General features: G+C 39.1%; 1 protein-coding gene across 3 annotated transcripts in view; it reads left to right on the top strand.

The window, feature by feature from the left end:
- ptpn4 (protein tyrosine phosphatase, non-receptor type 4) overlaps nucleotides 1-16006 on the top strand; it is an 88907-nt gene that overhangs the window by 29654 nt on the left and 43247 nt on the right. For 2 of the 3 annotated variants that reach the window (XM_015398564.1, XM_015398562.1), the window contains exon 2: nucleotides 8958-9112. In XM_015398564.1, the coding sequence (XP_015254050.1) occupies nucleotides 8975-9112 (138 nt within the window). In that variant the 5' untranslated portion in view covers nucleotides 8958-8974. Of the gene's footprint in view, nucleotides 1-8763; nucleotides 8833-8957; nucleotides 9113-16006 lie in introns of those variants that run through there. The other variant, XM_015398563.1, reaches the window with a different exon arrangement.

Genomic DNA, 16006 nt, shown 5'->3' with positions numbered 1-16006 from the left:
TTTTAATTGTTGTTTATGACTAGAAGAAGCTCGGAGAGCAGCCTGTCTTTGTATGCTGATGACTTTGTCTTTGTGAAAGGAAGCAAAAATAAAGCTAAAAAGGATTGTATTTAAACTTATAAATATTACTGTTCAGTATACTGATGAGCATTTTCATTTGGCCTATTAAAATATTTAAGCCTAAAACTATGTCACTCAAAGATGATAACAGGGAGATAGATGGTTATGACATTTTCTATCATTGACCGAATCATTCCTGCAGTGCAGACTGGCTACCGTCTGTAATTGACCACCTGTTTGCTTCTGGCCCAGTTTTTGCTCTGTGGAACACTGCAGAACAGCTCTATACACTAACTCCTGTGGGTTTTCTAAATGTCTTACTTCAGATGTTCCACAGAAACTGAGGAAAGGAAAGAGCATTTGCATGCATGTCTCTGAGTTACTTTGAAAAAATTGGAGCAATAATAGAACCGTACAGGGCGCCCCCAGGCTACATTTCTACCAAGACTGTTGTGTTGCACGGCATTTTACGATGTTTGTTGTGCAGACAGAAATACAGACTATTGGTCAACCCATGGTTTGGTTACTGATGTGTTTGAATGCTTGCTATTTAAGTTGAATAACACAAGTTTACATCCGTGTTATATGCCAAGATAAGATTGTTTAACGATGGGACTGTTTGAAGAGTGTGTCCTGCTTTGAGCTGACAGGAAGGCTGCGAGGCCATCTGCATTAGCCATAAGTTTAGAATAGCTCACCGGTGAGGAAAGCTTTAGGGTCAAGGGCCCTTATAGTGCAAACACACACATTTAGGTAGACACAGATGCAGTGCTGCATGTTTGTGTGCTCTGCTGACTGCAGGAAGTAATAATGGCAGCATGCTTCCGGAGTTCCGGAGGCTTCTCTCAGGGGAGCGTGGCCGTCCTGTCCAGCTTAGCAGAGCAAAGCTGAAAAGAACACAGCAGTGCAGAAATTTATGGAACATTGTCTGTATATTGAAGTACAATTGAGAATGCTACAATAGCACGAATCAGGGATAAAGGCAATTGAGGAAAACAACAAAATAGTTGCAGTAAGCATTTGTTTGAACAAAGGGGGAAAAGCTCTCTATTGTTGAGTTGTTACCATATGTTATTTTCCTCTAGGTTTATAAATTTCAAAGAATTTAGGAAAGTATAAAAGCCATTGCCTAATAAGAAAAGGATCAAAATATATTTTTTTGCAGATTTTGCCCGGGGCGGTCTATATTTACAAACACCCAACTGAACAAGATGATAAATATGGATCTTTCGAAGTGTTTTCAATGTTTTGATGTCATTTATTTCAGTTTTCGGTGTAAATTGCTTGATAAAGCCTGATACTGAAACTATTCAACTTTATGAACAGACTGAAGCTTTTTCCACTACCACAGCATGCAGTGTCTGACTCCTTTTTATACACTAGAGTATGACACAATGCTCATGGCATCAGCGCAGTTTGCATTGCATCAAATAACAAACACAGACTGGTTATCTTTTAAAAGTCATTTGTATTTGCTGTAGGGATGCAAATTATTGATTTTTAAATTAATCTAAAGTTGATTACTTAACTCGCATTCAACTGATACATTTTTTTTGTATCATATCATGAAAGGCTTAATATTTTGGTTTTTACAGTATGGTTAATTAAAAAAGTCCATTCTTATATTTTCCAATTTTTTGTTCCAGCTGAATTGAATTGGGACTGAATAAAGAAAAACACGTGTTCTTACACATTATTAAACTATACAATATATAAAAGAGGAACCTATCAGATTGCAGAATTGAAAAATTATTAATAAAACACATGAAACACTAATGATTTCCAATCTACAGAGAAGTAAAACTATTATTGAAATAAGGGTATGTAACTCTGACATATTGTCTGCTTATTTACCACTTTGTTTCAATTAATCAGATGCTAACCATGATATTTTTCTCTACTTTTAATGCAATCCAGCATCAGAGCTGGGAGAGATTATGTCTTCTTAGCGGTGCTTTTAAATGGCCTGTGTTTATTCCTCAGAGGAATGCTAAAACTCCATGAAGTGCATTCAATCACAAATTCTTCTCTGTCTCACATACTTTTTATTGTCTTCTCTATTGCTACAAATGTTTAGTGTAATTCCCGTCAGTCTTCTATCATCATATCCTCACCTTTCAAGCACAGCTGTGAAGTTGAGCTGCTCCACCATGCAGCACAGCTCAATGGGTGCTATTTAGGTGATAACTTAAGGACTTCATTTTGTATTATTAATAAAAAACACCTCAAAGTTTATTATGCATCCTTGTCACCATTATACAGTCTAACTAATCCCAAACTGGACGCTTGATCTATTCATGCTTCTGGTATGGCCAAGCCTCAGCTCCAGCATCACGTGTCCTGCAAAAATCCACTAAACTCTGGCAGAAGAATAAAAATCAGTTCAGGCATTATCAGTTAATTGGATGTAACAGATCTTAGTCTAATAAACCATTAATTATAACTCAGTTATTTGTTTACATGCCCAATTTGAGTAGCCTGACGTAGTCCTACTCAATTCTAGTCAGAATATGAGTCTGATACTGCTCCATAGAGCTGTGATTATGGGGCGTGTTTCGAATGAACCCGGGGAAAAAAATGCCTCTGCACTCAATTGGATAGACCTACAACCAATAAGAGCAACGGAGTGCGTGACGTATGTTAAGCGATGCATAGTTGTTGTCAACAAAAATCAAAGCGTGCAGTTGCACGCCTAGAATAAGAACATGAGCCTTGATCGCGTTTCTCTGTTCCTCTTTTAAAATTAATTTGCTGTCGATATCTTCTAGAACAGACCTAATAGCAGAATCTACTCACCTAAACTCTCCAGCGGCAGCCATTATTGTTGTCACCCAAGCGCGCTTTGGTCACGTGGTTGATTACGTTACTGTTGTCCATCATCGTATAAAGCCCGCCCTGACAATTTGATTGGATCGTCAGAGGGTGTGCGGTCATACTCGCGCTACTATGGAGCAATGCCAGACCGAACTTCCCCACCTCAAACCTTGTGGGCGGGACTAAGTTCGGAATGGCACCCAGGCTACAATTTGAGGACTTTATGAACATTAATCTATCCACCCCCCTGTGTCCTTCTATCTTTCCATATACTTCTTTTTGTTTATGATTGGTCCCTTTGAGGCTGGGCCTCAAAATTTATAATATACCTTGTTACTTCTTACTGGTTCTATATTTAAAGTCTGACCCATGGGGAAAATTTGGAATTAAATATAAAGCTGGAAGAAAAGCACAGAACTTTGTCCAGACAAACCCTGTGACACGTTTTATGTAAGTTCGAAAATTGTAACCACTTTTCTTCTCTTCCAGTGTCATGATTTTTTTGATGCAGTTGGTTTTTTTTTGGGTGATTTTCTACATTTAGATAAAACTCAGTGAAGAACTTGGACCCATTAAGGAATAAAACCCACATCCCCCTCTAGTTCCAAACACAGCCCCGTGAACAGCCACTGCTGTTAGTTTGTCCCATTTATTTTGCACCACTTCAGTTGCACAATGATGCAACTTGGCAGAAAAGGCCTGTAGCAACTTCAGATATAAATGGCTCATCCTGAGCTAAGGAAAACACAGTGCTTATGATATTCATGCACTCCAACAGTAATGCTAAGACGCACAGATATATCCATGTTTTAAAGACATACTAGACCTGTTTAAGAATTTTGCTGCCTCTAACCTTTTATTTTTTAAGATGCTAACACTACGGATTAAACCTAATACAATTATAATTCCCCTTTTGGTTCCTGTGTAATAAGAAAACAGTAATATACATTTTATTTACAGATTAAAAATAAAAAGTCCAATGCTTGGTCTAGCTCCTCCATTAAATATCACAAATAAGAGATGAGGTGGTCAGCACTTATGGTTTTGGTTGCTAAATATTTACTAGTTTGTGTATTTTTTGAGGTGGGATCTATGCTACTCTCCAAACCCAGACATTAGTTTACTGTCAGCTTCATTGTGCTCAGATGCTGTCGGTGCTTCGGAAACATTTACGGCAGGGGTTTAAGATGAGAAAGGCTGATTACTGTTAGACAACAGGAAACAGTCAGACCACTAAAAGAGCACAAATAAAAGTAACATCATAAAACCATGCAGAGACAGTCAGCTTTACCACAGGAGCTAATAAAAAAAAATGGGTAATTAGTCTGATTTTGGTTCACACTGTGGAACTCTGATCAGATAAAATCACAAAGTGTTGGATTTTTCCGACTCTACCATCCATGAGTCTCTCAGCTCTTCGTCATGGTGAGTGTTTCTCTGTTCTTCCTTCTGCATGGCTTCATCTCTGCTGAGCCGACCACCCCGCTAACGGCGGCGCTGCCCAGGCCCGCCTTTTCTTGGTACACATGCACCTGTTTGTGGGCTTGTGTCTTTACTTCTGCATTTGCGAGTGCCAGATTGTATATTTGTGATCATTCTTTTGGCGGGCAGGAGAGCGACATTAAAACCTGATCATCTTGCCAGACACAAACTCATAACGTGATGTGAGCCAATATTATATACCCATTCCAAATGGAGGTGGCAAGCTCTATCGTCTGCTGTTATGAATCAGATAAATAGTGATGAATCTCATCCTTTCATCTATTTATCACTTGATGACATCATAGAAATATTATGTCTATCACACCGATCTGTAGAAAGCATTTGCTGTTTTCCGCAGTAGGATTAACTATGTGAGATTTTCCTCTGAAAGCTGGTGAGGTGTTCTGCTACTACCAGAAGTGGCGTTTTCAAAATTCCTATTAGTCATGTTTGTGTAATTATAATTAAATAATCTAAACTAAAATCTAGACAAAAAAATAAAGTTAGCCCTGCATTTCATTCTTAGAATAAAAAAATCCCTTAAGTCATTCCACAGCACCAATATTCTATTGTTTACATTGGTTATAATATAGTAGTTTCGGGTGAGTTAACATTTCCAGTATAAAAAAGTATAAAAAAAGGAGAAATTATCTCCATATTATGATGCCGCCACTGTCTTTCTTATACGGTGGCCATTTTGTTATGCTCGATGCTGCTTTTTTTGCTAATGGTATTCCACTTGGGTTTTAAGTAATCCATAAAACATTTTCCTGCAAGGTTCAGAGATTTTTGTCAATATTCTCTGATATTCTCCTTCAGTTCAACTGTCACCCTATTGGCAGCCATTCTCGGGGCAATAATTGGGCAAATACCAGGGGTTTTGAAATGATATTTGGACAGCTGAGTCTAAAACTGAATTAGTGTCACCTGAGTGGTCACCTGATACTTAACATGTTCTCAACTAAATACAATATTCCCAGGAAAAAAGGCTCAAATCAGCTCCAGTTGGTCCTTGTTCTATAATGCAGTGTAGTAGAGAAAATGCAGCTGAATAAGGCAAGAAAATCTTCAGTCTCTGTGTTTGTTTTACTCTCTCTGAGAGACCAAGGCTAGCAATCCTTTGACATGGCCTCAACTTCAAAACAGTGATATTAAGCTTGTCATTCACCTGCCTTGCTTTTCAAAAAAGTAAGGCAATATTGACAAAATAACAGAAAGTCTACAAGGAAATACACTCTGTACAAATGTTTTGTGTTTATGTAATCAGGCAATTGATGGGAGGTTGGTTACACATTTAAAGTGATCCCTTTAATTTCATTGTTTATTAAAAAAGAAATATGTTCAGCCCACCCTTTTAGCAACGATTCCCCTCTAGAGTCATTATGCTTCCTGTCCAGAGGACAGAAATGGTCATCACGTGATAAACAGGTATGGCCGAGTAATTAGTGATCATATTTACTCTTGGGACTGATTGACAATAAATATCAGAATAAGGCTCAGCATTGTGGGTAAATATATACGGACTGGGATTAAGTCCTTGTGGTCAGTTTGCTCTTAGTTGAGATGAGTCATACAGTCAGATGTGGAGAGATTAATGCCACAATGGAGGAAATGAAGTAACTTTGATTTGCCAATCCTGCGGTAATGAAAAAATGAGACACTATTGCCATCATTACAATCATAGCTGTTTCAGTTTTAACAGTGTTTCTAGAATTAGTACTACTTTGAGTTTCAATAACTTAACTGGTTTACATTGGATTGTTTTTGATGGCTTTACTAAGTTTGACTGCATTTACTTAAATGTCCATTGTTTTTAATGTTTAATCCTGGTAATTCAAAAACAAAAAATAGCTTTAAGGTATTTTATCTTTTTTTTTTATGACAATATATACATCAGCCACTTTATTAGATTCACCTGCCAACACTAATTGCATACTAGCCACTAATCTGCATGTACATATGAAATTCAAACTGATTTCAGATGGGCTCAGAAAGAAGAGATAAACATGGCAGGGTTATTACTGGTCATACACCTGACTTTGGTGGATTGAGACATGATGTCCCAGGTGCTCTAAATCAGATTCAGGTCCGAGGAACGATGGGCCAGTCCATAGCTTCAACACCTTCATCTTGCAGGAACTGCTGACACACTCAGCCGCATGAGGTCTAGCATTGTCCTGCATTTGGAGGAACCCAGGGCCAACCAAACAAATCCCATCCCACACCATTACTGACCCACTGCCAAACCGGTCATTCTGGAGGATGTTGCAGGCAGCAAATCGCTCTTCATGGTGTGATCAGACTCTGTCACATTTGTCATATGTGCTCTATGTGAACCTGCTTTCCTCTGTGAAGAGCACAGGGCAACAGTGATGAATTTGCCAATCCAAGTGTTCTCTGGAAGATGCCAAGCCTATGTTTGGCTGTAATCACAACCCTCATCTGTGAATATTTGGCCCTCATGCCATCCTCATGGAGTTTCACATATTTTGCCAACATGCAAATTTGTGGCCTGTTGGTGGTCATTTTTCAGGGCTCTGGCAGTGCTCCTCCTGCTCCTCCATGTGTCAAATGTAAAATGTGGAGGTAGTAGTCCTGCTTGGTTGTTGCCCTCCTATGGCCTCCTCGACGTCCTGTGGTGTACTAGCCTGTCTCGTGGTAGTGCCTCCAGCCTCTGGACACTACGCTGACAGACACAGTAAACCTTCTTGCCACAGCTCATAGTGATGTGTCATTCTAGATGAGCTGCACTACTTGTGTGGGTTGTAGAGTCTGTCTTATGCTACCATGAAAGCATGAACAACATTCAAAAGTGACCAAAATATCACCACCCCTGTATTGAGTGTATCTAATCATCATCTCCACCTGTTGTCTATTCCATTTACACAATAGCATGTGAAATTGATTGTCAATAAGTGTTGCTTCCTAAGTGGACCGTTTGATTTCACAAAAGTTTGATTTAATTAAAGTTATAATTAGTGTTGCACCGATACCGATACCAGTATCGGACGGGGCCCTGATACTGCCCTAAAATGGTTTTATCGGTATCGGCGAGTACCAACAAATAGGGCGCCGATACCATTTTGAGAGTCAAAAGTTTATTCAACTATTGTCACCCATTCCAGGTAGGCAATAAAAAGTTCTATTGGATTCACTTTGTATTAGATTTTGTCCTGCTTCACAAAGGTAGGCAGCAGCTTGACAAAGCCATGATGGCAATTATTTTACATTATTATGGTAACGGTATCGGTCGATACTGCACAGCCAGGTATCTGGTATCGGTATCGGGGCCAAAAAATGGCATCGGCGCAACGCTAGTTATAATGCATTGTTTACATTTTCCCTTTTATATCAGTTTATTTTAGAAACTGCTGGCTGCTTGGATTTTATGCATGAGAATATCCTTAAATAAATGTAACCATCCAGCGAAACAGGTGTGTGAAAATATAATCAAGAAAGAGATGCTAGGCAGTTTAGACCAGCTAAAGCTGTCATCCTCACAGATGTAGAACACTTCTGAACTTGAGACAGCAAGGGGAGCCACTCCTGGTGTCGCTCTAAAGGCTTCACAAGCAAAAATGAATCTTTAATTCAGATAAACTGACTACATTCCATCATCTACAATATAAGGTGTTGATTGGAGCATTTTAGCTGATGTTTCTCTCCTGTGAGGTGTCAAAGCTAACAGAAACCGACTACATGAAGCAACTATGGTGAGAAAAAGCAGAGAAAATGTAAAATTAGGGGTTGAACAAATACTGCAGAAAGGGAGGATAGAGGTGAAATGAAGCAGTATGATGGAAAGTGGTCCCTATTACTAGCTTCAACATTTGCTCTGTACTAATAGGTTAAGCTGATGGTGGTGCTGGCTTAATGATGTATGGCTGTCTGCTTAAAGCACAGCCTACCTGACCAGGTCCTTCTGGGCTCAGCAGCCAGCACACCTCAGTCCAGTGGAGCCTCTCAGGGAGGGGACATTTTCCTTTGGCCTCTATAGATTTAACTGATGAACTAAAACAAAGAGTTTTCCTGTAAGTTGGTATTTCACATTAGAATCGTACTATAAAGGGCATCAGGGAAAGCTTTAACCAGTAAAAGGAAGGAGGGCATTTCCAAAAGCAAAGGATTAAAATTATGTCTTCTGTTCGGTTTGCTTCCCTTATTTTTTGTTTGAGGATTTAAATTTTTGATTTTATTTCCTCTAATGTAAAAATGGCTAACATTTGAAATCATTTTTGCATAATATTTATTTTCCTTTATTGAAACCTTGTAAGTATTGGAGCTTGGCCTCCTTTAGACATTCTTTTCTGATGAAACACCTTCACTGATTCCTCACTGTACCTGTACAGGCCTGCACAGGCTGGCTTCCTACACCGAGGCATTTGGAGAAGACTAACACAACCGACATAAACCCACCGACATAAACCACTCTTCAGCATTTTATTTTTTTGCAACATAATGAAGAAGATTATTAAAGTCTGTGCAGTTTTTTTGCTCCCCGAATATCTTGGATCTGACCAAAGTTTTATCTCTCAGCAGTTTCTATTTTTCTGCTTCTCTAGTTCATTGCCTTAATTTTTCCTTGTGTTTGGTTGTTGCAGAGCCTGGTAGGAGCGTGATGAGCGCGCGCTTCCGCTTGCCTGCTGGCAGATCCTACAATGTCCGGGCGACGGAGCTGGAGCGAGACAGGCAGCACACACAGGTTGTGTGCAACGTGCTGCTGCTGGACAACACTGTGCAGGCGTTCAAAGTCAACGTAAGTAACCTAGCATCTGAAATGGATAAAAAGGACGTGTTACTATTTCAGATATTCACACCATCCAGACTCCAACAATTAGTTTTGCTTCACTGTCCTCTTTAAACAATTACTTTCCCTTTTGCCCTTTGCAGCTTTTTCTATTTAGCCTTTTTCCTCTACTCAACTCTATAAGCAGGCTTGGATTTTCCTTAGAAACTTAATGTTGTTGTTTTGCCTGTGTGTGCTGGTGGCTGGTTCCTTCCCCTTTAAGACACTGCAGCATGTGTTTAATCACAGGACTCCACCCATCCAGTCAGAACCGTAAACAGAGAGAATGGTGGATGAGCCCAGTGAAGAAGCGTCTAACACAGCTATAAACACAATTACATCAGTTAACCCTGTGGAGCCAAGCGAGAGCAGAGATGAAGCTGAGCGTGCAGAGAAGAAGTCAAGAGCGCGTTGTCAGACCTAATTCAAACTTTAAGCAAGTGTTTATGAGTTTAAACGATGCAGATTGTCTTCACTGCATGGTCAGTTCGGTGGCACAAAATGGCTCCATAGGCGTTGAGCAAAAGAACACGAAATGTAAAATGTAAAGTTTGTCCAACCTCATCACCTACGGCGCAGCCGCCCTGTTGAGTTCGGAGATGTACAAAAGGCTCCATTACCTTTGCGCAAAAACATTTGCAAGAGCGGAAATATTTTTCTCTTGTTCAATGAGACATTGTTGAATGTTTAAACTTGAATGGTTACTTCATTTCATTGAAAGTAATGCGTATTGTGATTTGATCAAAAATAAATCAGAAATAGATGAGTTGCATTTTTTGCACATGCCTTTATTTTCAGATAGAGGAGACGGAGCATTTATCATTATCAAGGTAAAAGTGCACAATTTATTGTGATATTGATTTGAGGTCATGTCGCCCAGCCCTAATACAGTACTCTATGAAAAGCCTACTTCAGTAGGAATAACCTTTGGTGTCTGTCCCTTTAAAGCCTGTGACTTTCTGCTGTCTGACTTTCTATTAACAGTCGAATCCTGCAGATCAAAACAAAAACATGGTCTGTAGTTTTTTTTAATAAAAATCTTAGTATATATTTTTTCCTCTGCAATAGCAACTGAAATCTGGGATTTGATTAACTGTGAGCCATAATCATAATAGTAAATGGTTCAAATAGCAGAATTAGTTTTCCTTTTACACCGATTTATGTTATTACCACATTAGGGATGGGACGATTTATGAAAACCGTCCGAACCGTCCGGTTTGACTGTCTCAGTTCGATTCGCGTGTGTTTCGTTCGGTTCATGCGCTGCTCCTTTTTCTCATAGGCGAAGCATTTACACTCCAGAGCAGAAGGTGGCGGTACTGCGACCAAAGCCAACCACCAGTAGTAAACAAGAAGAAGCGAAGCAGCGTAGCCGGGTGTAGCAGGGAAAAAAATCAGTTGTTGTGGAGAATTGTGTCGGAATGGCGAGTGGGAAAGAACAGGAGTTTGAAGACGCGCCAGCAGCACTTTATAGGTCTGCTGTATGGGACCGCTTTGCATTTAGAGTGACCTACAATGACGGCGGAAAGAAAGTTGTGGATAAAAGTGCAACAGTGTGCAAGCATTGTGCAACCCGTTTTGTTTATGCTAACAGCAACATGACCAACATGTCATGCTAACCCCGAAATCCCACATACTCCGTCAGCAAACCCCGCTCTGCCCCGCTGCGCTCCAGACCGCCTGCTCAAAGCAAAGCCTACAGCCCCCACTGTGGCTCCCATCCGCTCCCCTCTGAGTCCCTTGGAGAACGTAGAGAGCATGCGCGAGATGATTAAATTCAAAGCAGCAAAACATACGGAAATGATCCAGGGTTTCTGCGGATCATTTAAAATAATTACAATCCATTATTTTTTGGGTTTTTTTTTTATTAATTTCATAAATTTTTATGGGATTTCGGTGTAACAATCAACATATACCGAATCGAACCGAACCGAAAACCGTGACCAGAAACCGTGAATCGAACCGAACTGTGGATTTTGTGAACCGTTCCACCCCTATACCACATGTATCATGCTTGATTATATCTGGCTGATAATAAAAATCTGTTTGAAATGCTTTTTGGATATTTACTGGGTATCTTAGCTACTCATTTATCTTAGCTTTACCAAACATGCACACACTCAATGTCAAACCCTTTTTTTTCCCTCCCAAAGTTCTCCTTCCTCTTCCTCAGAAAGTTCTCCTTTAAACCTGACTTAAACTAGTTTAAAAGTTGGTGGGGAAATGGTGCCATCTAAAACCCAACCCACGTCATCTTCTCCATCCATATTTAAGTTTAGGTTAGGGCTGCAACTAACAAATATTTTGCTAGTCAATGAATCTGTCAATTATTTTTCAATAGTTCAGTTGCTAATCAGTTAGCAAGAGGATCCTTAAAGAAGAACTTTTTCAGAATTTAAACCTAGTGAAACTAAAACTTTTCCACTTGAGGGGTTCCGTGTTGAACATGTTGACAGACATCCTAAATGCACTTATATATATATATATATATATATATATATATATATATATATATATATATATATATAACAATTTTAGCATAATTACTGCTCTAAGTGGGTTGTTCTTTCAGCTAAAGGTACATTTTAGAGTCTCTAAATTAGTTGATGTATATTTTAATACTCGATTAATCACAATTAATGGTTTCAGTTCTAACTTTAGATGTATTCTATCCTATTGGCAGACGTGTCTCATCATGAGTCTGTTAGCACTGAGAGCTCAAATGGGCCGAAAAAGGAAGTGACTAATAAACTCATGATTTAAGTTACAGTAGTTTTTCTCGGCTGTTGTGGGATACTTGTGGGTCATTGTCATGTGTTCAGTCAGATATACATCGGTGGAAATTCCCTTTGTGACAAAAGATATGTTCCTTCTTCACAGACCACATCCTTATTGTGTAGGGAGAAGTGTATTTATGTTTTGTCACATTATTGATAGAAGTACAGGGGTGTTTAAATAGATGGTCGTCAGAGCTGTTCAGTGATTGCTGCTTTTCTGATCTTCATTATGTTAGGTTTAATCAAGAAGAACTGCTACAGTTTTTTTTTTATCTTAGACAGCCCTCTTGGCATTAAATCAGAAATGATCAGTCTTTAGTTGAAACTAAATGCCCTTAAATACTCTAATATAGGTTCTCAAAGATTTTAAAAGTAAATTCATCTCTAAATATTGCAAATTATTATTTTTTTACTCATCAGTGTTATGTATTTAGAATAAATTAACCAAAATTAAGGAGAAGTGATAGTGAAACAAATGTAGAGCAAGAAGTTGTAGAAGCCCCAAGACAGAAAAGTAGAACCCAAACTGTTTCAGTTGTCTTAACATAAATATGACGCTTTCATGGCAAACCGCCGTGCCATAGACGGGCTCCACTCCACTGTAAACCCAAACAAGGGACAGAACGGACCCTGGAACTTAATCCAGACCCAGAGCACCACAGGCAGGATGAGAGGAGGCTATGCAGAGGAATACGTCTGAGTAGATGAAGAAAATAAAAGTCTGCCCGTATCTCATCCTCAGCAGTGAGGAGGTGCAGACGCCTCACCAGAGTAGAAACAGTTTCTCCTTCAAGCTTTTTTTTTTATTTTTTAAATTAACAAAATTCTGAAGCAATCTTGTGTTTGGTCTGAAAATCCCAGAGAGGGACCAGACTGAGACACTAAAAGTGTACATTGTTTTTATTTCATTTTAACGGCTCAGGACCAGCAGTATGAACACGCCGGTGAAGCACAGAGCTGTAGCTTTATCTCTAATGAATATGCACAGGTGGACGTAGTATATTTAAAGACTTTTGCATGACAATGTTTATTTCTAGGTATGGCAACGTCCTTCACACAGAGCAGTTCAAACTTTATTTCAAGAAAAAAATATCTGGCCCCTACTAAAACAGCTGGTCTCTTTGTGGAAGGAAAACCGTTTGTGATGGGATGATCTGTGGAAATTAAATCTTCCACTGAACAGTGTGGCCTGCATTTAAACTCAGTCAACACTGTGTTCTGTCTGTCAATTAGGTGTGTGAGAAAATAATCGATTCAACAGTATTGTTATTAATTCAGAATTTGGTATTATAAAAAATATTCATAGGCAAACATCTGTTCCATCGTTTTGCTTTTATATAACTGTTAAACCTCCAGCCGCTAGTTAGCAGTGTACCGCTAAAGTCAGTTTTATTCAGCTGCAGCAGAGCAACATGATTTGGTCAGGTTTTCTACTTTTCTATTATTATAAAAGTCGTAATAAATCTTTGTTAATGTATTGTGATAAATTATATCATGACACCCATATCATGATTTAGTCATATGGGCAACTTTTTGCCATTTCACACCCCTGCTCTCCAGTCTGTATTTTCAATTAGAATGGATAAACCATCGGACTGTGTTTAAGCTTTAACAAAGATTTTCAAAAGGATTAATATCTGAACTTTGACCAGGCCCTTCTGACAATTAGATAGGCTTGGTTCTCAGCTAGTGTCGCTCTGTCTGCATGTTTAGGCTCCTTGTTTTACGGGAAGGTTAACCTCTGCCATCCATCTTGATGATAAGGAGCATAATGCACCTGTTGGATTTAACTGAGAGGATGATGCGGTTTCGGTCACTTGATGATAGATAGCCCTGTATACAATGTTTTTATAACTCATCAGCACTTTCACTTGTGAAGGGAATATTCAGCGTATTCCTTTTACTTCACATAAGCTAAATTCAGGGCTGTGCAAAAAAACCCTAAACCTAACAGTTTGTTCTGTTAGAAAATAGATCTGATAGAAAGTTCTATAATTTTACAATTCAAAATCAGCCTTTTTTCTAATTGGTAAATGAAAATTAATCAATACATATTAATATTGACTGAAATGAAAGCTAAAGTCCACTTCAGTCATTTAAATACATTAATTCCCAGTGTATTTCATTCTAATTGGTGATTGTAATGCAAAATAGAATAAAGAAGTTTAGATGTGGTCGATTCTTTCCCAAGAGTGTTGCATATTTAATCATTTTAAGTAATTTTTAATGATTTTTTTTCCCCATTTTGTTATTTTGAGCTCTTGTAGTTTTGAAATACAGGGACACAAATACTTGATACTAAAAAGGCTCTTAAATAGAACAGTATTTGAATCAATTTGAATCAAGTTACTGACTTTAGCTAGTATTTAATAAGTGTGATTATTAAATATTTTTCTAAAAAATGTAAGGCTTCATGTCGCATAGTAACCATTTTCACTATCTTTTGTTTTTTCCTGTGAGAGCCTTTGTCCTGGGCTCTGTCAGCGCTGCACAGTCTTGCCTGCGTGATGTTGAATGAAATGCTTCGGTCTCTGTCGGTGTCATTGATCAGAAGCCCAATGCCGCAGTAACTTCCTGGAAAGACGAGCCATCCTCCCAGCAACAATACTTCCATTGATCCTCTCGCTGGCCGACCGCCTGCGACTTTAGCCAAAGAGTGAAAAATCCAGAAGCAGTCACTTACTGTCATGGAAACCAGCTAGCCTGTGTGCAGACGCAAGATTGCACGGGTGATCTTGGATAGATGTAAATTGTAATTAACATAGAAGAGAATCGATTGTAGATAGAGAGCTTAAGAAGTAGCTTTAAAACGCAACATAATGGATGTTTGGTTCAAATAATAGAGAAAGGTCAGCAGGATAATTTATTTAGATGTATTACACAGTTTACCATGGTAACCGCTGCTCTGCTTGTAAACATTCAGCCTCCTGGAAGAACCATTTGGTCACAGAGTGTGTTGAATTGTTTAAAGGATGAATGATGATTTGATTTAGCTGGATTTCCCAATTACATTAGACTGAACCAACCCTGTGTTCAAATGTGGACATTTCTTTTAAGGAATCAGGAACTCAACATTTTCTGTGGCTAGGAACATCACTTTGGTTCACAGACCACATTTTATTACCAGACATTGGAATAAAAGTTCCAACTGTTGCAGTTTCTTCTTACCGGCATCCCTTACCCCCACCAGTGCTACATCTAGTGCTGTTTTTTTCTTTCCGTTTCCATTGCTTAAAAAAAAAGAATTACATTCTTACAAATAAAGAGACAAAGAGAGAGAATCAAGTTATCAAATGAAATGTGACAATTTCACAGATTTGTTTGTGTTATTACTGTCAGCCATGGATCTACATCCTCTATCAGCATTCAGGTCAGCGTTGATGGGAGGAAGCTGGGAGCTGAGGGCAGATTAATACTGGAAGATCTGAGGAAGGATAGGGTTTAAAAGAATCAATAGATCCAGTGATAAGGGTAGAAGATGTGCTTTTCATATAAAGATATAAATCAATTCACTGATAAGTAAATTTATTTATAAACTAGCCATGATTCCCTTTAGCTGAGAGAGAAATGGGCATCACCGTCTACTTTTCCTGTCTGAACAAGCTGCCATTGGCATTCCTGAACTTCCCCTTCTCCCTAAAATCAAGCACACCCTCCACATTCAGCCCAGCTTCCAGAAGGGAAGTGCATCAATCCCTTTGTCATAAAACGCTTGGATTTCCCCCGTCAGTGTCACCATAGCTTCGTCTGGGGATCCTTTTCTGCTTTGATGCCAAAGATAAACCCCGAGGGTATAAAACTTATCAGCACATCGTTCTCCTTCCCTCCTGCCCACCCCTCCTTGCTCTCAGCCAGTCTCTCGTGCTCCGATTGCTCTCCATCACCATGTCTCCTTCCTCTCTCCTCACTCTCATGTACACAGACACTTTTTTCAGTCAGCACAAAGAGCGTTTGTCTCACCCAGTCGCATCGTCAATCACCTCTTTTCTTCCATGCTTTCTGTCTTCTCCCTCAGTCTCTTCTTCTTTCATTTGCTTTTTTTCCCCTTTTTTCCCCCTTTGAAAGTCTCTAGTAGTGCACATTGTGT

The sequence above is a fragment of the Cyprinodon variegatus genome, unplaced genomic scaffold (genome assembly GCF_000732505.1).
Source record: "Cyprinodon variegatus isolate N-32 unplaced genomic scaffold, C_variegatus-1.0 Scaffold941, whole genome shotgun sequence".
Taxonomy (NCBI): Eukaryota; Metazoa; Chordata; class Actinopteri; order Cyprinodontiformes; family Cyprinodontidae; genus Cyprinodon; species Cyprinodon variegatus.
This window is presented reverse-complemented; position numbering and strand designations above follow the sequence as displayed.